Below are 26,299 nucleotides of genomic sequence, written 5' to 3'. Positions count from 1 at the left end.
GCCAGATAAAAGATGGTTGAGTTCAAACTTCCGGGGGAGGGTGAGGTGGATGGTTGGTGCCATGTCGTGATATTGTTGATCTTAATGGAAGGTTTCATATTTGTATTTTCAAGAATGCAATGTTTCATATTTGCACGTGCTGATCTTAATGCATTTGTTTCATTTTTGTAGTTTCATAAATAACACATGCAAGAGGGTAATATGTTGAAAAGAGTGCTGATGTAGATGAAGCCACTCTCTTCTCTCAGTTATTTCTTTGCAACATCATAACAAATACAAGCACAACACTATAATTAACTGAAATGTAGGCCACACATCCCTTAATTCTTTTTTTTTTCACATACCTCAAGGACATTTTTTATTGCATATCCTCACCAGGATGATGCGAGGCATGGTTGTGGAAAAATTCCGACAGTGTTGCCAAAGTTATAAAAACAGATCATACGTATTTTATTTATAAGTTTATTTATGACCAAAATAAAATTTAAAGAGCTCAGTATGACTAAAAAATAAAATGAAAAGATGTTAGTATGTATGACCAAAAATAAAATGAAAAGGAGAAGAAAAGAAAAAGAAACAAAATGCCTTGGAATTGGGTATCCAACACTCAATTCGTAACAGAAAGCTTTATGCCTAGCACTGTTACTTCTCAGGAAAACAGTACTAATCGTCGTGGCCGAGATGAATAATCCTGGTGACGACCCAATCCATGAATAATCCCTTCGATATCTTATCGCAACATAACAGCACGTCCTCTTTTCTCGAACTTCCCTTGGCTCCGACTCCGACTCCACACACAACCACGGCTGGTGTCCGCGTCGGACGACGTCGTCCGAGCCGTAGCCCATTAGGCCAAGCCGTGCACACCATATCAACAAGCACCCCCACCTGCCATGCCATCCCCCTCTTGGCCCTCAACCAGCAGAGGCGCGCCGTCGATCGTACGTGTAGGGCTTGCTAGCCGCGCGCGTAGCGTTAGCGCAACGTCTTGCTTTCCCTCGCGGATCCATGGCCGCCGCCTCGGCTCCCGTCGTCAATGGCGGCACTGCGGTGGAGCCGCCCAAGGAGAACAAGGCTGTGGCGGCTGCTTCTGCTGCGCCTGTGCCGGCGGCGGTCCCCTGCCCCTGGTCGGCTGCGGTGGCGGAGCGGTACGAGCGCCGCGAGAAGCTGGGGCAGGGCATGTTCGGCGACGTGTACAGAGCCTGGGACCGCGTGGACGGGCGGTTCGTCGCCGTGAAGAGGCTCGCCGGGAGGACCGGCGGCGGCTTCGTGCAGGCGGGCATCCGCGACTTCGCGCGGGAGGCCATGTCCCTCGCGGCGTGCCGCGGCCACCCGTCGGTCGTCGAGCTCCTGGCCACCTACGCCGACAGCGCCCGCGGCGACGGCGACTGCTTCCTCGTCACGGGGTACGCCGGGCCCATGAACCTGCGCCAGTACATGGCGCTCCGCCGCCGGGAGGGCCCGCCGCTCGACGAGGACGAGGTGCGCGACGCCATGCGCCAGCTCCTCGCCGGCGTGAGGCGCGCGCACGACGCTGGCGTGCTGCACAGGAACGTCGTCCCCGAGAACGTGATCGTCGGGCAGGAGGACGTGGTCGTCGGCGGCGTGCGCGTCGGGAGGAAGATGGTCTACAGGATCTGCGGCTTCGGCGTGTCCGAGCCGGCGGCGCAGGCGGAGAAGGACGGCTCCGGGCCGCTGGCGTCGCCGGCCCCGTACCGCGCGCCGGAGCTCTTCCTGTTCTCCAATGACTACGACGGGCGGGTGGACACGTGGGGGCTCGGCTGCATCATGGCGGAGCTCCTCGCCGGCACCGGCGAGCCGTTCTTCGGCGGCAAGCTGGACATCGAGGTCTTCGAGAGGATGCTGCGCGTGGTCGGCGCCAAGGGCATCATCAACTGGTCCGGGCTGGAGAGGGTGGCGGCGACCGATCGGGCAGACTACCTGCGGAAGCATTGCCGGAAAGAGCGCGGCTGCCTGCGGGAGGTGTTCCCGAGGGAGGTGCTGTCGCCAGCGGGCTTCAAGGTCCTGAAAGGGCTGCTGCAGAGCAACCCGGAGCGCAGGCTCACGGCCGCGGCCGCGCTCCGGAAGCCATGGTTCCGGCGCCCTGGCTTCGGTGGCTGCTTCGTGCCTTGTGGGGGAGGCGCCTCTCCTTAGCCGATTATTATTTTCCAAGATCTGATGAGCGTGTTCCTAGGGTAGTTGATTTTCTTTTCCAAGATTTGTAGTAGATGCAAGCATGATCAACATCATCCTGCTTTGTAATGTGATGTGCTTGCTCCTGTGATCCTGTCACAATGCTACAAGTTCATTTAAGTTTGTCCATAGCCAAATTTTAAAAACTACTTTAACTCATCGTCTGAGTCTGTGATGACTGCATTGCATTCTGGAAGCTTGCTGCACAAAGATGATGGTTCTGATATATCCTTGAAGCTGTCATGAGTGTACTCCCAATCATTTATGCATCTATTTCACATGAGAAAGAACTAATAAGGTTTTAGAAGTCCACTGAAACACTCGTCTACCTTCTTAGAGTTATCTCAAGTTTTGATTGGAGTGTGCCTATACATTTTTCTTTCTTGTTTTCTCTTGGTCAGATTGGACAGCCTTTTGGGTTGTTTGGTTGCAGGTATTGTCAGATATTTGCCATGCTTGAAAATGAAACCTCAATACCTCTGGACTTCTGTTCTTTATTTCAGTGAAGATTAACTGATTAGATAGGTTAACTTCTGAAACAAATAATGACAACCTTAACTGCTCCGCTCCACAATACCAAAAGCATGTCAAGAACATATACAAATGTAAGTAGCTCGCAATAGTAGTGTAAGGCTCTCACTTTTTAGAATTCGTTTTGCAGGAGAATTATCCTGCGCTTCCTTTCTAACCCAATCAGCTTTAACTATAGATACTTGTTTCTGGTTCCTTTTCTAACCCAACCAGCACTGGAAACTTTTATGACATATTTTATCTCACATTCTTTTTTTATCTTTTCAGTTGTTTGGATCAAGATGTTAGATGTATGATAATTTCTGTATAAACCACGATGGATTTGCTCCCACTCTATTTTATCGCCTGAGCAATCTGGTGCAAGAGGCAGATTTGATGGCACTATAATTCAGAGCCGCTGGTGCCTTGAGCACTTAGCAGCAGAGGTTAAGTTGTGATAACCCCCGGATTGGTCGTGTAATCTGCAATGCTAAATTATGTAGTGTGAGATGCTAGATGGAAAATGTCATGAGTTACATACACCAAGGGAACACTTGTTGGATCTTTTGGTCATATCAATATCGTACATAACTTATACCAGAATAATGTTAATATACTCTATTGTATGCTTCTTAAAATTATCAAAGGTGGCCTAGTTTCAAGTCTCAACTGACATGTTAGTCTTTTTTACCTGAAAATTTATTGTCCATGGTTTTTACGAGTCATCAGGTCTTTTTGGGATCTTGCTAGCTGTGATTAAGGGGAACACTTGTCCCTTGTTGGACTAAGATTTGTTTGACCGTAGTCTAAGTGGATTAATTTGGACTATAAAACTTCATTAGCAAATAAGTCGAGCAGAACATCTGCCAATCAACGTTAATCATCAAACTGTTAACAGGAACCACCGGTACTAACAATTAATATATCCAACAAGTGACAGGTGGATCTGTAAATCTCAGCAAGCAATGAGTCGTCGATCCGATAGGTCAACCGAATAAGAGAAGAATTTTTTCAATCTGTTAATACCATTCCAGCACTAATAATACAGAAAAAATGACAACGTGTACTAACAATTACGTTTTATACTGCCTAGGCACAAAATAATTTTATGTAACTCAAAGCCTTCCTTATTTCGTCAACATCTGGTGTTGCATAATTTAGCATCGCAGTTGATTGACAAGAACAACCCAAAGTTCCTCTGCCATTATGTGCTGAAGGCACCAGTAGCTTCAAATTACGGGCCATTCGGTTCCGATCTGTCGCACCAGATTGCTTGACGGGCACGGTACCAATTTTATCAAGAGTTCCTAAGAGATGATATATAGTTTCCCAACGTGGGCAAACCACTGTACCCCCAATGCTTTTCCATCTTTGAGCAGATGAACATAACTTCAGCGGGCGGTGTACCAAGTATTTTCAATTCCACAGAGGAGGGAACTCTCTCAATGATATGGCTAATGATACATTTCTGAGAAAGGTAAGCCCCCCAGTCTGGACAAGATCTCCTCGTGAACCAGAGGGTTTCCTCATTGCCAACGAAAGTATTCTGCCACTCTTTAAAATCACGGGTTCCACTGTCTTGTGAAGTGCGTGCAACCAAACCCTTCCCAAAACCACGGATCCTGCTATCCAGTGTAAAGCTCTGAAGTGACACCGCATTCTCAAGGATATGAAATGTCAGCCTCATCAGTTCTGTCGTGGGGCAAAAGCCAGTGGCAGTGATCGTCACATGCTTGATGCTCTTGTGATTATGCCTCCCCCATAATTTTGAAGGGTCAATAACCAATACAGATTCCGGTGTAGCGGACTCCTCTACCTGCACAGAACAAATTAGTCTATGGCATTCAGTCTAAAACAAAAAAAATTCTGAGAGAAATAAATGCAGGAAAAAAAATGTTACTGTGAGAGATGAAAGATGAAATACGTGCAATATGAAAGTTTCCAATGCTGGAAAAGAATTGAGAAAAGGAACCAGAGACACGTATCATAGGACAAACCCATTTGGGTTTTTGGTCCAACAATCGCCAGCTCCAGGTACTTCAGGTGAAGAAATTTTCCTGGCACCCAGCTGCTTGATGAAAACGTGCCGACCTCATAAGCAGACGTTAGGAACAGAGTTTCAAGGTTCGGGGCAACTGTTGGAAGCACAGTGCGAGCATGGTTGAACAAGTTGAACCAAGGGTAGACTGATATCTTGATGTCCTTCAGTTGCAGTGAATCTCCAAACGAGAGTGGCAATATCGGCCCTTCATAGTGAAAGGTGGAGAGACATGGAGCATCGCTCTGTGTCATTTGCAGTGTGTCGCATCGCCCCACCCGCAAGAAACTGAGCCGCCGCAGCGTACAAGGTAGTTTGAGGGAAGCTAATGTTAGATTGATCTCAACCCGGATCGGTCCAACGATCGATCCGGAGTCCGTTAGACCCGCGCCCCGATCGGGGGGCGCACGGCCAAGTCAATGGCATGTGGGCCCCCGTCGCGCAGCGCCATATTAAATAGAAGGTGGGGGGGCCGGGGCACACAGTACGAAATTCGCCGCCGTGCCTAATCCCCACCAAAAAAACCCTAGTGATCCGATCCAAGGGGAGGCGCTGAAGCGACGGGAAGTGCCACCGTCGCCTCTACACCGAGCACCGCCGCCGCCTCTGCGCCACACGCCACCGACACTGCTCGACCTCATCGCCGCCCGCTCACCCTCGCCCTAGACTCCGGCTCGACTTCCTCAACGCCATGGCCAACAACGTTGAAGCCGGGACTTCAACCGGGGGTACGGAATCTTCTCTATCTCTCTCTCTCTCTGTTTCTATCTAGATCAGTCATCAATGTTATTTTGTTTAGCTAATCACCGGGGTTAACTCACGCTTAGTCGATCCCTATATGTTAACAATGGTATCAGTTAGCCTAACTACACGTAGTTAGCCTCGGGTAAGAAAGAAAAGAAATTAGAAGAAGGTGATTTCAAATCAACAAGAGAAATTGCAAAGCAAGAAACAAAAGAAAGATCCAAACCCCTCGGGGTGAAAGATCCAATATAGCCCGAGCCAAAATCTAACCCTAACCCTAGCACTATCCCCAATCGAGCAAGAAAGAAGGAGGAGGAAGAAGCTTACCTCACCACCGGGAGCTTCCTGCTCCACGGGATAGCACCGGCGCTCCACCGCCGTCGACGGGTCACGCCATCCCGAGCGCGCCGTCGCTCGAGGATCCCACCGTGCCTCGCGCGCGGGCTAGCTAGCCACCTCGGGCCCACTCGACGGCGGCGCGCTGTAACGCCCTGAAAATCTCGAGCCTAAATTGAGCGATAGGGTGTTCCACTAAGAGCGGACTCACCGTAATACCCCGACCCCTCTGCCACACGTACGCGCCACAACCCCCGCCTTATGCCACACAACGCCCGGCCTCCCCCACGCGCGACCGTTTCCCACAAATTGCGCCGACGCAAGTCCTTTCTCGCGCGGCGCGCGAATCCCGCGCGCGCGTGGCCGACCGGCCGCGGTCGCCGCCGCGACCGGCGCCGACGCGCCCCTCCTTTTTCTCTCCCTCTCTCCTTTCTCTTTCTCTTTTTCTCTCCCTCTATTTCTTTTTTCTCTTCCTTTTTTTTTCCCTCTCCTTCTTTTCTTTTTCCCTTCCTTTCTTCTTTTCCCTCCCTCCTTCTTCCCTTCTCCTCTCCCCTGCCCGAGCACTGCTCAGCCGGCGCCGCCCCTGCTCGGCCTCCGCACGCGCGCGCGCCTGTTCCCGGCCAACCACGCCCGCGCCGCGCACACGCGCACGAACACCCCTGCGCGCACGCCCTGGCCCGCGTTCCGCCGTGCCGCACGCACGCCCGGCCCCGCAACGCCGCGTCGCCCGCTGCGCCACGCCACGCCCCGCGCGCTCTGTGCCGCGCGTGCCGCGCCGCCCGTCGCTGCCCCGCCCCGCCGCGCGCGCCGCCCCACGTGCCCGCGCCTCGACCTCGCCGCACCGCTGCTCGGCGACACGCACGACGCGACACGGCCGCCATTAAAGCTTCCCGAGCCGCCCGCCGGCTCCCCCTCACCGGCCACCGCCCTCCGCTGCCCCGGCCGCCTATAAAAGGGGCCGAGGAGCACCCCCAGCCTCCCACAAACGCCGCCGCGCACCTGGCCCCTCCTCTCCTGGCCTCCACCGCCGCCGCGCCGAGCCGCCGTGAGCCGCCGCTGCCGCCTCCGTGGGCGCGCCCCCTCGCCCCACCCCGGCCCGAGGTGAGGCCGGGGATCGGTTCCCCTCCTCCCCCTCCCTCTTTTCCCCCACCCCCGGGCCACTGCCGTGCCCTGGCCGGCCGGGATGGGCCGCCGCCGGCGCCCCCCCCCCACTCTCCTCTGTTTCCTGTGAAGGGAGGAGGAAGAAGGAGGCCCCTTTTGCGAAAAGCCCCCTGGCCTCCCCTGTTTTTCCCAAAGAAACCCCCCCCCTCACTCTAACACACAAATCCACCCCTTTTTACAAAAGGAACCCGCCCTTTTTAATATTTCAAACCAAGCCCCCTTCACCACGTAAACCTAATTACACTCGACACCCGTTAGTATGCCAGAATATTTCTAGTATTTGCAATTAGACCCCTACCCATTTCAGATAATCGCGAATAAGCCCCTGGACCCCTGTTTAAGCCCTAAGACCCGCTTTAGCGCGTCATTTTATGTGCGAAACAACCTCCGATTGACCCGAAACTTTACCACACCCTTTCCAGTATAGTTTTAGCCCTGCCATTAAGAAACCACCTAGAGATACCACCCCTAACTCCGTAACTAAATTATTTCCGATTCAAGCCTATCGGTAAAAGCTTTTAGTTCTTTCGCTTGATTGTGTGTCTGTTTGTTTGCGTCGTAGGACACGGAGTGAACGACGAGGTTCCCGACCGCGACCAAGCAACTGAGGACCAGTTCTGCGACCCCGAACCCGAAGGACAGTGCTTCGACCAGGACTTCCCGCAAGGGTTTGACGATGGCAAGTTCAATTCCGCCCTTTGATGCATGTTTCTGTCCTAATTTTTATAAACACAACCCAGTGGCGTGTTTTATAAAATTGCATGGATTTGCGTGCTGGAAACTTGGTAGGATAGCCACCCTTGTTTGAAATACCCATGCTTTGACCGCCTGATTTATAAAGGAAATGCGTGTGTGCGGGAAGGGATAAAATGCGGTTTTGAAAAGTGAGTCAGACGGGATGGATGGCATTCCTGTGTGGATTGCCGCTGGTGTGCCCGTACCTGTGTGGTAGGGCAAGGGAGGGAGATGTCCGTCCTGTCACCCCTAAGGACCGAGTTGTTGTGACATCTCACCTAGCTTCCTGTCGTGCAAACCACTTGACCGTTGTATGGGCAACGGCTTGGCCTAACCCCACTAGTTAGTCCGATAGCCATCAGGAGAGCTGGGAGCAACGGGTAATCAAGGAGACGGGATGAGCTCTGTGTGACTTATGCCCCGGTTAAACCTCAGTGTTAGGTCGAATGACCCCTTGATAGATCCCGTGGTGGCTAGTCGGGTCTAGCTAAGGTGGGTAAGGGCTTCGATGGGATCTGCACCGGCACTAAGGTGTTCGTGTTGTGGTACCCCGCCTGTGGGTAAAGTTGCACACCTCTGCAGAGTTAAAAACTATTCGAATAGCCGTGCCCACGGTACTGGGCAAGTTACGGTGTGGTCACATAACTAGTGTTTCTCTCTGGGAAATGGTGGAACCGGTGTGAGTTGTTTGAAAAGTATCCGGCAATGGTGCTGTGTGCTACGACGGACGGGAAGTCCGGTAGCGGCTTGAAACTTGGATCCGTGAGGATCGACATCGTGTATTCTTAGACACTTGAAAACTTGTTTGGAAAAATGTTTTTAAAACGAACCCTTGCATATAATTGTGTTTCCACAAAAGAACCGTAACTTTATCCTTGGATTACCCTGTGCATCTAATTCTGTTATACCCCCCCGTGGGTGAGATTGGACTTGCTGAGTACGTTTGTACTCACCCCGTTCTTACTTTACAGTGGAGGATCCCGACTACAACCCCGAGAACGACGAGTAGGGTTCCATCCTGCACCCAGTCTTGCCTGTGGGTGAGGTCACCGTTGGAGCTCCGCATGGCGCAAGACTCTGATGATCCTTTGTTCGTAGCTAGTGTAGTTGTGTGGGTTCTGGTTGTAATCCTCGCGATAGTGGCGCTTCACTGCCCATTACCGCGTAGAGTTGTACGGTGATGTACCATCTGATGTAATAAAAGTGTTATCAGCCTCCTGGGACTGATAAAGTGACACTTTTAAGTCTTCCCTGATGGGGGGACGCTTCAGGTGGTATCAGAGCCGTAAGCTGGCCGTAGGACGTGACCCTAGGAGCGAGACCACTTTTTAGGCCCTAGAACTTGTCCCGGTTTAGAAACTTTCTGCACAAACACTCACCACTGATCTTTGCCTTGTTCCAGATGGCTGGCAATGGGTGGGTTAGCGGAATCTGCCACGCAGAGCCCGGCCTCCCCAAGTTACTATTGCTCAGCCTGGAACGCGTCGGGGTTATGGAACCACCGGAGTATGCCTACCGTGAGTACATCGCCGGAGGCACCCTTCGGTGCGACATAATGGTTTTTGTGGAGAAAAGCACCCGCTACCCGGATGTGGACCCTTGGTTCATCTCCACCACTGGTTTCCGCTTCCCCGACTCCTATCGAAAGGCCGCTCGTAAAGCTTTGCGGCGACTGCGTGTGCTCTACAGGCACCACCTTCAGCGGACTCCTATGGGATTTTTCCCGCCCGCTGAGGGAAGAGGGCGCACTTGGATTGCCCGAATGAGGGGACTTGGACGAGAAGAAGAAGACCTGGAAGACACGGTCTCCCACCTGTCCATCTACCTCACTGGCTTGGATGCACTCTGCCGCGAACAGTCGGCACAACTAAAGAAGCTAATCCAGGGGATTGAAAAGATAACCCAGGAGCTGGAGGAACAACGGACAAGAGCTGCAACCGCCGAGTATTCCTTAGCCGCCCTCCAAGCCCAGATGCAAGAATACGAGACCCGCAATGGAATAGGTGGATGGATCGAAGAAGAAGAAGAAGAACCCATGGAGACCCATTGGGACAAGGGTACTCAGACCGAAAACGAGATGGATCGGTTCCTTCCGATAAAGAAGCGCTCTATCAGGACCGAGGAAGAATCCCCATGATAGGATTAGCACCCCTAGCAAAAACTCTACCCTAATGACCACGTATCCATGAAAACTGTACCACCCTTGTTGTAATAATAAATATCATCTACTCGCTTTTGCACCTGTACCAGATTGTTTACCCCGTTTCTGTTTCAGATGGCTGAGGAAGGATGGACCCAGGATGATTGCCAAGCTGCACCTGGATTCCCCAGCCTCTTGATCGACACCCTGGAAGGCCTTGGCGTTACGGAGCGCCCAAGGTACTACAGCCGAGAGTACGAGCACCATGGTACCCTCCGCTGCAGGGTGATCCTGGTCATCGCCAGGAGCAACCGCCACCCCGACATCCAGCCCTGGCGAGCGACCGCCACAGGGTTTAGACACCAAGACACCTACCCCTTGGCCACCAGAAAAGCGCTCCGTTATTTGTGCCGGATCTTCGAAGAACACCTCGCCCCCACGCCGGCGAAGTTCTTCCCGCCGGCCATCCGAACCCCAGTCTGGGAAGCGCGCATGAGAAACCTGGAGCGACGTCGCCACGAAGAAGGCCCCCTGTACCAAGTGGCTACCTACCTAGCCGCCCTGGACCAACTCTTTGACGAGCAAGCTAACCTTCTGAGGGAGCAGACTCACCGAGCCGAGCAAGCAGAGCTCGCGGTGAGGATACAACAGATCCGAACCGCCCATGCCGAGGTGAGAGCCGCAGCCGCGGTCAGTAGCGAAGCTGTCGCCCAAGAAAGCCTTAGACAGGCCCGAGACCGGCGTATGCAAGATTGGACCCAAAGTGGAACACCAGTCCCGGCGATAGGGGAAGACCACGTTCTACTCGGGACACCCGTCATAGGGTGGGGATCACTCTTTGGGAGCACACGAGCCCCACCCGAGAATCCTGAAAGTTCTGCTGCTGCCGACGAAGGGGATGCCGCAATGCAGCCCCTGACCGATGGGAACCCAGAAGACGGCGAGCGAGAACCTCTCACCCTGTCCGCCCCGGAAGAAGACACACCACGCAAGTAGAGTGACCGACGCCATCCCAGTGATGCCCTTCCCAGCCTTTCTGTTTATGACGTGCCCTTTTGCAAGACCCTGGCCGAATAGCACGAGGCTTAGTCGTACCCCTAAGTTGTACCCCCCCCGTGCTTAATAAAATAGTTGATGCTTGTTGTTTGTGGTTTGTTGTGTGCTATTTGTTTATATGGATACCGGCAGAAGGTAGATCCTGCCTTATATATACGAATTAAATAACTTAAACACCACAAAATCGTAACCCCGATTTGCCCAATCAACAGGTGACCCCCCGGAACGTTGCGAGGGCCTCCCGTGGCCGGAACCCTGTAGCCGCTAGTGTCGTAGCACATCCCGTTGAACAAGATCTTCCCCAAGGAGAGCAAGAAGTAAGCCAGAACCGAGGGGGAAGTCAAGAGGGAGAACAACTACCACCACCCCCACCCCTCGGAGACCTAGCGCAGATCATCCATAATCAGACCCTCATACTGGAGACTCTGGCGAATGCCCTCATTAACCGGCAGCCACGAGGGCAGAATATGAACGACAAGCTGACGGCCTTTCTAAGGACCAAGCCACCAACCTTCGCCGGATCCTGCGACCCGTTGGATGCTGACGACTGGCTGCGAGTGATTCAGAGGAAGCTCGAACCATTCGAATGCCAGGACCGGGATAAAGTCCTACTTGCAGCCCACCAGCTCACCGGAACGGCATTATCCTGGTGGGAAAATTATTGTGCTGCAGCCGAAGATGCCTCCACCATCACCTGGGGAGAATTTGTAAGGGAGTTCCGCCGCTACCATATCCCTTCGGCCACTATGAAGCGCAAGGCGGATGAATTCCGCGCACTACAACAAGGAAGCATGTCGGTGGAAGAATACACCCACCGGTTCATAGAATTGGCCCGGTACGCGCCGGAAGAAGTGAACGACGACGATAAGAAGCAGGACATGTTCAAGAAGGGGTTAAGCCCGGAGCTACGGACCTTGCTTACTCCCCAAATCTATCCGGACTTCAACACCCTAATGAACAAGGCCATCCTAACGGAAAGGGCCAAGGCCGAAGAAAGAAAGGACAACAAACGCAAGTTCTTGGAAAGTAAGGCTCGCCAACAAGACCGTTTCCAGAAGCCGAGAAATTCCAGCTATACTGCACCAGGAACTCAGGCCCCAATGCAGTATAGAACTCAGTCCCAGGTGACAGGATCACAGGCCCCGCCTAGAAGCCAGAATACCTCGAGGGCCCCGCAAAGCAATGCAAGTCAGGCCACCCCCGACAACAACAATGTTAGGGCTTGTTTCAACTGCCGAGAGACAGGGCACTTCATCGCCAATTGCCCCTACGCCAAGAATAAGCCGGCAACGTCGACCTTCTCCAACACAGTGAATGGGCCCAGACCAGCCCTGACCGGTGCCAACCGAGTGCCCGTCCGCAACAACGACGGCAGCCAGCAGGTGAAGCAGCAATCCTTTGGACGAGCCCGCGTCAACCACATCGACGCGCAGGAGGCTCAGGAAGCTCAGGGCGTAGTGCTCGGTGAGTATCTAGTCAACTCAACTCTGGCGACAGTATTATTTGATTCTGGAGCATCACACTCGTTTATATCCTCAAGCTATGTGGAGAAACACAAAATACCTACAGTACTACTAAAGACACCCCTATTAACCCGGACGCCTGGAGGCGACATCAATTGCCAATTAGGTTGTTCACGGGTAAGGATCAACTTAAGTGGGGTAGACTTTCTAGCAGATTTGGTGGTACTTAAGCCTGGGGGAATAGACGTGATCCTTGGGATGGATTGGTTAAGCCGACACAACGGTCTTATAGGCTGCACCGACAAAGTGGTACACCTAACAAACCACGAAGGAGTACAAGTGATCTGCCGAACCCGAGATAGTAAGTTTGATCCAATGGTATTTAGCATGGAAGCCAAGCCTTTAGAAGGAGCCCCGGTAGTAAACGAATACCCAGATGTGTTCCCCGAAGAGCTTCCCGGTATGCCGCCAGATAGGGATATAGAATTTGTCATAGACCTCATTCCCGGAACCTCTCCGATAGCCAAGAGACCCTATAGGATGGCGGCTTCTGAGTTGACGGAATTAAAGAAACAATTAGAAGAACTGCAACGAATTGGCTTCATTAGACCGAGTTCGTCGCCATGGGGAGCCCCAGTGCTGTTTGTCAAAAAGAAGGATGGGAGTATGAGGTTATGTGTAGACTACCGGGCACTGAATGAGGTTACCATTAAGAACAAGTACCCTCTCCCCAGAATTGATGACCTGTTCGATCAGCTAAAGGGAGCTAAGTACTTTTCTAAGATCGATCTAAGGTCAGGATATTTCCAGCTCAAGATTAAGGAAAGTGACATCCCTAAGACAGCCTTCGTCACCCGCTATGGGCAGTTTGAGTTCACCGTAATGTCCTTCGGACTAACCAATGCCCCTGCTTACTTTATGAACCTCATGAACAAGGTGTTTATGGACGAGCTGGATAAGTTTGTCGTGGTCTTTATCGACGACATACTTATTTACTCCAAGAGTGTTCAGGAACATGAACAACATCTGCGGGTGGTGTTGGAAAAATTAAGGGTACACAAACTATATGCAAAATTCAGCAAATGCGAATTCTGGCTGGGGAGAGTAGCTTTCCTTGGTCACATTCTGACCGCGGAGGGAGTAGCAGTGGACCCAGAGAAGGTTGAAGCCGTATCCAATTGGCAGCAACCGACTAACGTTAGCGAGATCAGAAGTTTTCTTGGATTAGCCGGATACTATCGGAGATTTATTGAAGGATTCTCTAAGATAGCCCGACCCATGACGGAACTTCTTAAGAAGGAGAAAAAGTTCGCTTGGACAGAATCCTGCGAGAGGAGTTTTCAAGAATTGAAGCGAAGACTGACGACCGCCCCAGTGCTGACCCTACCGGACATTCATCGGGACTTTGTCATTTATTGTGACGCATCCCGACAAGGATTAGGGTGCGTACTGATGCAAGACGGGAAAGTCGTTGCATATGCCTCCCGCCAACTCAAGACCCATGAGCAAAACTATCCGACCCATGATTTGGAACTAGCAGCCGTAGTGCATGCCCTTAAGATTTGGAGACATTACCTGATCGGGAATAAGTGTGAGGTTTACACCGACCACAAGAGTCTGAAGTATATCTTTACCCAGCCGGATTTAAATTTAAGGCAGAGAAGATGGTTGGAGTTGGTCAAGGACTATAATTTGGAAATTCAGTATCACCCCGGAAAGGCGAATGTGGTAGCCGACGCCTTAAGCCGGAAATCCTATGGGCCCAAGGATAACAACCTGCGCGAGGAAATGGCACGATTAAATGTGCACATTGTCCCTCAAGGTTCCAGCCATGTGTTAAGCGTCCAATCAACCCTAGAGGATAGAATTAGAGAGGCTCAAAGCTCGGATCAGGAGTTAGTAAAGATCTGCAAGCAAACTGGAGAAAACAAAGCGCCAGGTTTCAAAGTGGACGATAAGGGAACATTATGGTACGAGGATAGAATTTGTGTACCCCAGAACGGAGATTTCCGGCAATTGATCATGGACGAAGCCCATAACTCGGCCTACTCCATCCACCCAGGATCCACCAAAATGTATATGGACATAAGGCAAAAATACTGGTGGAATGGAATGAAAGCGGATATCGCATGATTTGTGGCACATTGTGATACCTGCCAAAGGATCAAGGCCGAACATCAAAAGCCGGCAGGATTATTGCAACCCTTGCCTATTCCGGTGTGGAAGTGGGATGAGATAGGAATGGACTTTGTAGTGGGACTACCCCGAACACAGAAGGGACACGATTCCATATGGGTAATTGTGGATCGACTCACTAAATCGGCACATTTCATACCCGTAAGGACCACTTATGGTGGAGAAAAGCTGGCAAAACTTTACGTGGAAAATGTAGTGAAGTTACATGGAGTGCCCAGTAGGATCGTCTCGGATAGAGGGACCCAATTTACATCTAGGTTTTGGAAAAGCCTACATAAGGCCATGGGCACTAAGTTAGATTTTAGCTCCGCATACCACCCACAGACGGATGGTCAAACCGAGAGGGTGAATCAGATCATGGAAGATATGCTGAGAGCATGTGTCCTGACCTATGGAAACGATTGGGAACAGAGTCTGCCCTATGCAGAATTCTCGTACAACAATAGTCACCAAGCCAGCCTGGGTATGTCGCCATTCGAAGCCCTCTACGGAAGAAAGTGCAAAACTCCCTTGATGTGGTCGGAAGTTGGAGAGCGTGCACTAGTAGGACCCGCGCTCATAAAAGAAGCAGAAGAAAAAGTAGCGGAAATCCGCGAGAAATTAAAAGCGACTCAGTCCCGACAAAAGAGCTATGCGGACAAGAAGAGGCGGGAGATAAGCTTCAATCCGGGAGATTTCGTCTATCTCAAAGTCTCACCCATTCGAGGGACACGAAGGTTTCAGATACAAGGAAAATTAGCCCCTCGATACATTGGACCGTATCGAGTTCTGAAGAGAATAGGAGCCGTGGCATACCAACTGGAGTTACCGGACGAAATGTCAGATATACACCCAGCGTTCCATGTTTCGCAATTACGGAAATGTTTGAGGGTACCCGAGGGAGAACACGTGCCGGCGGAAACAATAGACCTGCAGCCGGATTTGCGATACCAAGAAGTGCCGGTCAAGATTCTAGACACTGTCACTAAAAGAACAAGAAATTCCGAAGTACGGATATGCAGGGTTCAATGGAGCCGACACGGAGTCGAGGAAGCGACCTGGGAGCGCGAGGAGGCCCTAAAGAAAGAATTCCCCCATCTGTTTAGGAGCCAGCCGAATCTCGAGGACGAGATTCACTTAAGTGGGGTAGGTTTGTAACGCCCTGAAAATCTCGAGCCTAAATTGAGCGATAGGGTGTTCCACTAAGAGCGGACTCACCGTAATACCCCGACCCCTCTGCCACACGTACGCGCCACAACCCCCGCCTTATGCCACACAACGCCCGGCCTCCCCCACGCGCGACCGTTTCCCACAAATTGCGCCGACGCAAGTCCTTTCTCGCGCGGCGCGCGAATCCCGCGCGCGCGTGGCCGACCGGCCGCGGTCGCCGCCGCGACCGGCGCCGACGCGCCCCTCCTTTTTCTCTCCCTCTCTCCTTTCTCTTTCTCTTTTTCTCTCCCTCTATTTCTTTTTTCTCTTCCTTTTTTTTTTCCCTCTCCTTCTTTTCTTTTTCCCTTCCTTTCTTCTTTTCCCTCCCTCCTTCTTCCCTTCTCCTCTCCCCTGCCCGAGCACTGCTCAGCCGGCGCCGCCCCTGCTCGGCCTCCGCACGCGCGCGCGCCTGTTCCCGGCCAACCACGCCCGCGCCGCGCACACGCGCACGAACACCCCTGCGCGCACGCCCTGGCCCGCGTTCCGCCGCGCCGCACGCACGCCCGGCCCCGCAATGCCGCGTCGCCCGCTGCGCCACGCCACGCCCCGCGCGCTCTGTGCCGCGCGTGCCGCGCCGCCCGTCGCTGCCCCGCCCCGCCGCGCGCGCCGCCCCACGTGCCCGCGCCTCGACCTCGCCGCACCGCTGCTCGGCGACACGCACGACGCGACACGGCCGCCATTAAAGCTTCCCGAGCCGCCCGCCGGCTCCCCCTCACCGGCCACCGCCCTCCGCTGCCCCGGCCGCCTATAAAAGGGGCCGAGGAGCACCCCCAGCCTCCCACAAACGCCGCCGCGCACCTGGCCCCTCCTCTCCTGGCCTCCACCGCCGCCGCGCCGAGCCGCCGTGAGCCGCCGCTGCCGCCTCCGTGGGCGCGCCCCCTCGCCCCACCCCGGCCCGAGGTGAGGCCGGGGATCGGTTCCCCTCCTCCCCCTCCCTCTTTTCCCCCACCCCCGGGCCACTGCCGTGCCCTGGCCGGCCGGGATGGGCCGCCGCCGGCGCCCCCCCCCCACTCTCCTCTGTTTCCTGTGAAGGGAGGAGGAAGAAGGAGGCCCCTTTTGCGAAAAGCCCCCTGGCCTCCCCTGTTTTTCCCAAAGAAACCCCCCCCCTCACTCTAACACACAAATCCACCCCTTTTTACAAAAGGAACCCGCCCTTTTTAATATTTCAAACCAAGCCCCCTTCACCACGTAAACCTAATTACACTCGACACCCGTTAGTATGCCAGAATATTTCTAGTATTTGCAATTAGACCCCTACCCATTTCAGATAATCGCGAATAAGCCCCTGGACCCCTGTTTAAGCCCTAAGACCCGCTTTAGCGCGTCATTTTATGTGCGAAACAACCTCCGATTGACCCGAAACTTTACCACACCCTTTCCAGTATAGTTTTAGCCCTGCCATTAAGAAACCACCTAGAGATACCACCCCTAACTCCGTAACTAAATTATTTCCGATTCAAGCCTATCGGTAAAAGCTTTTAGTTCTTTCGCTTGATTGTGTGTCTGTTTGTTTGCGTCGTAGGACACGGAGTGAACGACGAGGTTCCCGACCGCGACCAAGCAACTGAGGACCAGTTCTGCGACCCCGAACCCGAAGGACAGTGCTTCGACCAGGACTTCCCGCAAGGGTTTGACGATGGCAAGTTCAATTCCGCCCTTTGATGCATGTTTCTGTCCTAATTTTTATAAACACAACCCAGTGGCGTGTTTTATAAAATTGCATGGATTTGCGTGCTGGAAACTTGGTAGGATAGCCACCCTTGTTTGAAATACCCATGCTTTGACCGCCTGATTTATAAAGGAAATGCGTGTGTGCGGGAAGGGATAAAATGCGGTTTTGAAAAGTGAGTCAGACGGGATGGATGGCATTCCTGTGTGGATTGCCGCTGGTGTGCCCGTACCTGTGTGGTAGGGCAAGGGAGGGAGATGTCCGTCCTGTCACCCCTAAGGACCGAGTTGTTGTGACATCTCACCTAGCTTCCTGTCGTGCAAACCACTTGACCGTTGTATGGGCAACGGCTTGGCCTAACCCCACTAGTTAGTCCGATAGCCATCAGGAGAGCTGGGAGCAACGGGTAATCAAGGAGACGGGATGAGCTCTGTGTGACTTATGCCCCGGTTAAACCTCAGTGTTAGGTCGAATGACCCCTTGATAGATCCCGTGGTGGCTAGTCGGGTCTAGCTAAGGTGGGTAAGGGCTTCGATGGGATCTGCACCGGCACTAAGGTGTTCGTGTTGTGGTACCCCGCCTGTGGGTAAAGTTGCACACCTCTGCAGAGTTAAAAACTATTCGAATAGCCGTGCCCACGGTACTGGGCAAGTTACGGTGTGGTCACATAACTAGTGTTTCTCTCTGGGAAATGGTGGAACCGGTGTGAGTTGTTTGAAAAGTATCCGGCAATGGTGCTGTGTGCTACGACGGACGGGAAGTCCGGTAGCGGCTTGAAACTTGGATCCGTGAGGATCGACATCGTGTATTCTTAGACACTTGAAAACTTGTTTGGAAAAATGTTTTTAAAACGAACCCTTGCATATAATTGTGTTTCCACAAAAGAACCGTAACTTTATCCTTGGATTACCCTGTGCATCTAATTCTGTTATACCCCCCCCTGGGTGAGATTGGACTTGCTGAGTACGTTTGTACTCACCCCGTTCTTACTTTACAGTGGAGGATCCCGACTACAACCCCGAGAACGACGAGTAGGGTTCCATCCTGCACCCAGTCTTGCCTGTGGGTGAGGTCACCGTTGGAGCTCCGCATGGCGCAAGACTCTGATGATCCTTTGTTCGTAGCTAGTGTAGTTGTGTGGGTTCTGGTTGTAATCCTCGCGATAGTGGCGCTTCACTGCCCATTACCGCGTAGAGTTGTACGGTGATGTACCATCTGATGTAATAAAAGTGTTATCAGCCTCCTGGGACTGATAAAGTGACACTTTTAAGTCTTCCCTGATGGGGGGACGCTTCACGCGCTCACGCACAGGCGAGCGCGCACGCCGGCGAGGAGGCCCGCGGCGGCGCCGTCGCCTTGGTCGCCGTCGCGAGGAGGAAGCCGGGGAGGTAAGAAGGGAACGGGAGAAGGCGAAATGAACCTAGGGTTTGCGGCAGCGGCTGCGACGCGGGTTTTTGACCCGCCCGCAGCGGCCGGACGGCCGTCGGATCTGATCCGACGGCCACAGGGAGGTGACACGCGCGCGGGCCGATTACGGCCCAGGCAGGGCGCTGCTTTGCCGGCCCAGGCCCAGGTTGCGGCCTGGTGCGCGGCCAGCAGCCCCGCACGCGCGGTTGCCGCGTTGGGCCGGGCCAGTTTGGGCCGTCTTGGGCCGCTTTGAGCCAGAAAACAGTAAGTTTTGATATTTTTTCAGAAACCCTTTCAAACACTTCATGTATGATATGATCTCCGTTTTAAATTTTACCAACGTGAATTTTTCTATGGAGAGGTTGCAAGTAAGAATGTTTCTGAAAGTTAGTACAAATTATTTTTCCGCTGCAAACTTAATTAATTTACATCCTTTAATTATTTTCGAACCAATGAGACATTATAATTAAAGGAGTCAGTTTTAAGTTTTTCTTCCGTTATAATATTGTTATTTTCTGACCAACGTTGATAATAGCAGTATTATAATTTTTCAGTAAGTTTCCATGCATTTGCTCTAATTCTGCCCAACGGTGTTTCAGAATTAATGCAGCTAGTTAATTGTATATCTTAATATTGACCAACGTTAAATTAAGATATGCAATTATTGTTTTATAAAAGCAGTTCTCACCCTTCTTGATTTAAATTTCAGGATCTAATGCAATGACCTTCATTAATGCTATACCGCCGTTGGATGGTTCCAACTACGGGATATGGGCACAAAAGCTAGAAGTGGCTCTCGCACTGTCTGATATAGACTTAGCCATCACCTCAATGTTTCCTGTTGGTCCCGAGGAGCTGGTGAGGGACCCTGAAGAGACATCTACTGTTTGGCAAGCTCGTCAGAGAGAACATGCAAATATTCAAATGAAGTACGATCTTGAGAGAGCCAAATGGAACTCTTCCAACAGAAAGTGCTTGATGGTTATCAAGAGTTCCATCATAGACAGTATCAGGGGAGCAATCCCAGATTGCGCCACCGCAGTTGAGTACTTAAAGAAAGTTGAGAGTCAATTCGTTGGCTCTTCAAAAGCGTATGCACAAACTCTGATTCAGAGGTTAGTAAATGACAAGTACACTGGCGGTGGTGTGAGAGAGCACATACTGAAAATGAGCAACATGGCATCTAAGCTCAAACCTATAGACATGGAACTTCCTCATGCCTTTGTTGTCCATTTGGTTCTGGCTTCTCTGCCAAAAGAGTTTGAGACTTTTGTTGTTAACTACAACATCAGCCCAGAGACATGGGACCTAGAGAAGCTCATTGCGATGTGTGTGCAAGAAGAGGAAAGACTCAAAGCCTCGCATGGTGACACGCTCAACTATGTTAGGCATAACAAAAGAAACAACTCTTCAGATAAATATACGAGGCCACAAGGGAAACCTCAGTTCAAACGAGGTTCCACTTCTTCTTCTTCTTCGACTCACCCAGGCAAGGGTGGAAAGAAAGATCAACCAACATTGAAAAAGATCAATGCATGTGGTGCCACAAGACGGGACAATACAAGAAAGATTGCCCAGATTTTCTACGGCATTTAATTAAGAAAGGTGAGGATGTTATCACATTTATAGATGAGACCCTGTACGTAAGTTATTCTAAATCTACTTGGTGGATTGACTCAGGTGCAACTGTTCATGTTGCTAATTCTTTGCAGGGTATAAGTACAAAGACGATGCTACAAAGAGGGGATAGATGGCTGAAAGTCGCCAATGGAGTTAGAGCCGACGTTGAAGCAGTTTGTAAACTCACGTTAGAATTAGAGAATGGCTTTAAACTCCAGTTACATAATGTTCTTTATGTACCCTCTTTGTCTAGAAATTTAATTTCAGTGTCATGTTTGGCAGATGATGGTTATAAGTGTCATTTTGGCAAAGAACAATGTGAGATTATATTTGAAAGTCAGCGTGTTGGCCTTGCCATCCGACAAGACAAACTTTATATGTTGCCTATGCATGAGACTGTGAATTCTGTTAGCAATACTACGAGTATTGAACGCACGACTAACGACGCAAGTCACAAGCGCAAACGATGCGACAACGAAAATTCAGCGAAATTATGGCACTGTCGTTTAGGCCATATTTCGAGGGGGAGAATTGAGAGATTAATTAAAGAAAATATTCTCCATCCGTTAGATTTTTCAAATGAAGAATATTGCATCGATTGCGTTAAAGGAAAGTACGTTAAGAAAATAAAGAAAGGAGCCAAACGCAGTTCAGGGATTTTGGAGATAGTGCACACAGATATCTGTGGTCCATTTCCCATAAAGTCTGTAGACGGTTATGATTCGTTCATAACATTTACGGATGATTATTCGCGTTATGGATATATTTATCCAATTAAAGAAAGATCAGAAGCGTTGGATAAATTTAAGATTTTTAAGGCTGAAGTAGAAAATCAGCAAAATCTTAAAATAAAAATAGTAAGATCTGACCGTGGAGGTGAGTACTACGGTCGTCACACCCCGTATGGCCAAATTCCTGGACCTTTTGCAAGGTTTCTACAGGAAAATGGAATAGTAGCTCAGTACTCTACACCGGGTGAGCCTCAGCAAAATGGAGTCGCTGAAAGACGTAATCGTACCCTAATGGATATGGTGAGAAGCATGCTAAGCTACTCCACGTTACCGATTAATTTGTGGATGGAGGCGTTAAAAACCGCTATTCATATTCTTAATTGCGTACCAAGTAAGTCGGTGCCTAAAACACCGTATGAGTTATGGACGGGGAGAAAACCCACACTAAATTATTTACATGTGTGGGGCTGTCCAGCTGAGGCGAAAGTATTTAATCCAAATATCGGAAAGTTAGACCCTAAGACAGTAAGTTGCCATTTTATTGGCTATCCAGAAAAGTCGAAGGGTTATCGTTTCTACTGTCCTAATGGATATACAAAGTTCGTAGAAATGAGACACACTGTCTTTTTGGAGGATCAGATGATGAAGGGGAGCACGGTAGCTCGGAAGATTGATCTTGAGGAGAAGCGGGTTTTCGTACCTACTCCGATGATCCAAGATCCATTTTTCGTGTTGCCTGTTGCTGCTTCACCTACGGTGTCAGCACCTGTTGTTAGTTCTTCACCAGTTGCTGCGTCGCCTACGGTACCAGCACCTGCTGTTAGTTCTCCAGCTGCGGCGACGAGTCAGAACCAGGAACCTGCCCTTCAGGGTCCGACAGAACCGATAGCCGCACATCAGGGGGAGCAACAGCAGCCCCAAGTGGAAGAAGTGCCGATAGCTGAGGCACCGAGAAGGTCTCAAAGAACGAGAAAACCAGCTATTTCGAGCGATTATCAAATCTATAATAGCGAGGAAATTCAGATGGAGGGTGACCCCACTTCATTTGAAGAAGCCATGAGAAGCGTTCATTCATCTGAATGGTTTGAAGCCATGAAAGATGAAATGAAATCGATGAGTACCAACGATGTTTGGGATCTAGAAGAAATTCCTAAAGGAGCCAAAACAGTAGGCTGTAAATGGGTCTACAAGACTAAATGTGACTCCAAAGGGAATATAGAAAGATATAAAGCGCGACTTGTGGTGAAAGGTTTCACACAAAGAGAAGGGATAGATTATAATGAGACATTTTCTCCTGTTTCATGCAAGGATTCCTTCAGGATTATAATGGCGCTAGTGGCACATTATAACTTGGAGTTACATCAGATGGATGTAAAGACGGCGTTCCTCAACGGGGACTTGTATGAGAATGTTTACATGGCATAGCCAAAAGGTTTTGTCGTGGAAGGAAAAGAGAAGATGGGATGTCGTCTAAAGAAATCTATTTATGGATTAAAGCAAGCCTCCAGACAGTGGTATTTGAAATTCGATGAAACCGTAAGAAAGTTTGGTTTCAAAGAAAATGAGGAGGACAACTGCATTTATGCAAAATTTAAGAATGGAAAATTCATTTTCCTTATTCTATATATGGATGATATTCTGCTTGCTAGCAGCGATATTGATCTGCTATTAGAGACAAAGAAATTCTTGTCCTCAAAGTTCGATATGAAAGATTTAGGTGAAGCCTCATTCGTTTTAGGAATTGAGATTCACCGAGACAGAAACAAGGGGGTTTTAGGATTATCGCAGAAAGCATACCTAGAAAAGGTACTAAAGAAGTACGGTATGCATGCGAGTAAGCCAACACCTGCTCCTATAGTCAAGGGCGATAGTTATGGGAAATTTCAGTGTCCCAGAAATCAGTACGAAATCGATCAGATGAAAGCGGTACCATATGCTTCAGCTGTCGGAAGCTTACAGTATGCTCAAGTATGTACGCGCCCTGACTTAGCTTTTGTCACCGGGATACTTGGCAGATTCCAGAGTAATCCAGGGATAGAACACTGGAAAATGGTTAAGAAAGCTTTGCGTTATGTGCAAGGAACGAAAAACCTCATGCTAACATACAGGAGATCTGAATCTCTAGTGATAGAGGGTTATTCAGACTCAGACTTTGCGGGAGATAAGGATGACAGAAAATCCACGTCAGGCTATGTGTTTACTCTCGCAGGTGGAGCTATATCGTGGAAAAGCTCCAAACAGACAGTCACTGCGTCATCTACGATGTATGCAGAATTTATAGCATGTTACGAGGCATCGGGGCAGGTTAAATGGCTAAAGAAATTTATACCCGGACTAAGAGTAGTTGACAGCATAGAAAAACCACTAAAGATGTACTGCGACAATGAGCCTGCAGTATTTTACGCTCACAACAACAAGTCGAGTGGGGCTGCCAAACATATCGACATAAAGTTTTATGTTGTTAAAGAGCAAATCCAGGATCATACAATCAGTCTTGAGTATTTGAGCACAAAGAAAATGTTAGCTGATCCGCTCACAAAAGGCTTACCGCCCAATGTGTTCAGAGAACACTTAGCCGGCATGGGTTTACGGGAAAGCCTATGATTCCTGGACAGTAAGGGCCCAAAAGTACGGTTCTGTTTCAAACGGAAAAGTATGTTGTGGCTGTTAATCCAATAGTAATAACTGTTGAGACGAGGCATGCTCAATATATTAATCTGAATGAAACCGGATGTAAGAAGTGAGTAAGTTGGTAGAGATCAAAGGGGAGAATGTTAGATTGATCTTAACCCGGATCGGTCCAACGACCGATCCGGAGTCCGTTAGACCCGCGCCCCGATCGGGGGCGCACGGCCAAGTCAATGGCACGTGAGCCCCCGTCGCGCAGCGCCATATTAAATAGAAGGTGGGGGGCCGGGGCACACAGTACGAAATTCGCCGCCGTGCCTAATCCCCACCAAAAAACCCTAGTGATCCGATCCAAGGGGAGGCGCTGAAGCGACGGGAAGTGCCACCGTCGCCTCTACACCGAGCACCGCCGCCGCCTCTGCGCCACACGCCACCGGCACTGCTCGACTTCATCGCCGCCCGCTCACCCTCGCCCTAGACTCCGGCTCGACTTCCTCAACACCATGGCCAACAACGTTGAAGCCGGGACTTCAACCGGGGGTACGGAATCTTCTCTATCTCTCTCTCTGTTTCTATCTAGATCAGTCATCAATGTTATTTTGTTTAGCTAATCACCAGGGTTAACTCACGCTTAGTCGATCCCTATATGTTAACAGCTATCTCATGGCAATGCCAGCGTTCAAGATGTTCCAGAGCAAGGGAGTTAGGAGGAAAGGACCCTATTTCTTCTGTGTTGATGCGCACCGAGCTTAAGTGCATTCTCTTCAAGCTTCTGAAATTACAAGATCCTATATCAGGGTGAAAAGAACAGGCGTCGAGGCAAAGAGACTGGATAGAGCAGCCTTTTTCATCAGAGAAAAGCTTGCAGGGGAATCTATATTTCACTTGGCCATCCCGGGGCAGCTCTAGGGTGAGCTCCTCGAGCCCAGGGGTGGCTGCCTCAAGCCAGCGATCGATGTAGTTGGTTGGCACCTTGCGGAGAAACCTGAACTCAAATTTCAGCCTCTTCACCCAGACTCCAGAGCGGTTGCTCAGAACGCTGTCAATCCTGCTGAGGATCTCTCTGGCCTTCCGATCTCGTACACATGTGTGCTGTTCATTCAGAGCTAGAGTCTTGGAACTGAATCGTAGCTCAGGGTAACACCTCCAGGACTGTAAAAGCTCTCGAGAGACACAGGCCGCTCGTGCAGCAGCTTGCATTGGCACGAGGCCAATGATCTTCTTCAATACATCCTGAAGAAGCACAGTACAAAAGCCAACGATAACACCGGATCCACAATGATCTATAAGTAGAATTTGGACGAACACAAGTCCAGGAAGATCTACAATTATAACAGTGCTATACCTGCGGGAGGCTATCCAGTGTGAGATATGATCTCGTCCTCTTGGCTCCTACAGATTTCCCGCAGGGAGAGCCCTTTCGTTTAGCCTCTGAATTAGCCGTCGATCCATCTGCAGCAGCTAGTGCATCTGAGAAAAACAGATCTACCTGTGATTCCTGTGTGACATGACAGTGTGTACGAGGTATCTAGATGAAAGAAACAGATCATCTAAAAGGTTGAGATTTGAGACATCTAGGTTATAGGGCGACTGAATCAATATGCATACCGGCCTGGGTTCGCCGCCGGCGGTGGATGCGTCAGCGTCTCATGGAGATGAGCCTCGCCAGGAACGGCCTCCCCGTGGGGTTCTCGACTCCCTCGATCTTGCAGGTGCGGCGAATCGATTTGCAGAAACTGAAAAAGATGGACGCCTCATCTCTTCTCTCTCGACCAACAAAACCTTGGTGCGACCCTCGGACTCCTACCTTTCGCCGTCCGTCTGCTAAAACAGAATCCGCGCCGTCCGACTCCGCCTTTTCGTGCTCGTGTGCCACGATGTGTCGGAGAAAAAAATCAGGTGCAGACTGGCTGCAAACCGAGGGCTGTGCATACCATGCCCAGGCGCATGTTTATTTTCAGCCAGTAAATCATTTCTTTAAAATAATTTAAGAGAATTAGCTCCCATAGAGAATCAATCCTAGCGCTCGATTTTCTGACGGTTCGAGCTGCTTCCACCGCTCTACGTGCGTGAGTCTACCGATTACCTTATACTTTCATTCCCCTTCCCGCTTGACGTGCCTCTTCTTTTTTCTTCCCTATTTATATTTCTCTTTTATCCTTCACATCCGCCGAGCTGCTGCAAACAATGCCGCACCGGACGGCGAGCAACGGGATGGAGGCGAAGTGCTTGTTTTCTTTTACCCTTTCATTTCCTTTCTTTTTTTCTAAGGATTATATTTAGAAGTTGTATGATGAACTTGTGTGCAAAAAGATTGTGCAAGAAATCTTCCCAATAAAGATAACTTTATAGAAGTTGTGCTAAAAAAATTATCTTCCATAAATTATCTAAAAAATCTATGTATTAAAATTGTATGTATCATAAAATTTATGAAAAAAATATTATTTTTCACGGAGTTATCAGAAAGATTTATATATAAAAGTT

General features: G+C 50.4%; 2 protein-coding genes across 2 annotated transcripts; one reads left to right on the top strand and one right to left on the bottom strand.

Annotated features, from left to right (window-relative positions):
* The first annotated feature begins 1,008 nt into the window (after positions 1-1,008).
* LOC112903700 (putative cyclin-dependent kinase F-2) lies at positions 1,009-2,154 on the top strand. Its single transcript, XM_025972926.1, has one exon. The coding sequence runs from the start codon at positions 1,009-1,011 to the stop codon at positions 2,152-2,154; it is 1,146 nt and encodes a 381-aa protein (XP_025828711.1).
* Positions 2,155-4,478: 2,324 nt separating this feature from the next.
* On the bottom strand, positions 4,479-25,178 carry LOC112903699. The gene is made up of 4 exons (XM_025972925.1): positions 25,161-25,178; positions 24,470-25,048; positions 4,701-5,082; positions 4,479-4,519 (listed from the first exon to the last, which is right to left on the bottom strand). The coding sequence occupies exons 2-4, from the start codon at positions 25,013-25,015 to the stop codon at positions 4,479-4,481; spliced, it is 969 nt and encodes a 322-aa protein (XP_025828710.1). The 5' UTR covers positions 25,016-25,048; positions 25,161-25,178.
* Positions 25,179-26,299: the final 1,121 nt, after the last annotated feature.

The sequence above is a fragment of the Panicum hallii genome, chromosome 8 (assembly GCF_002211085.1).
Source record: "Panicum hallii strain FIL2 chromosome 8, PHallii_v3.1, whole genome shotgun sequence".
In the NCBI taxonomy this organism is placed as follows: domain Eukaryota; kingdom Viridiplantae; phylum Streptophyta; class Magnoliopsida; order Poales; family Poaceae; genus Panicum; species Panicum hallii.
This window is presented reverse-complemented; position numbering and strand designations above follow the sequence as displayed.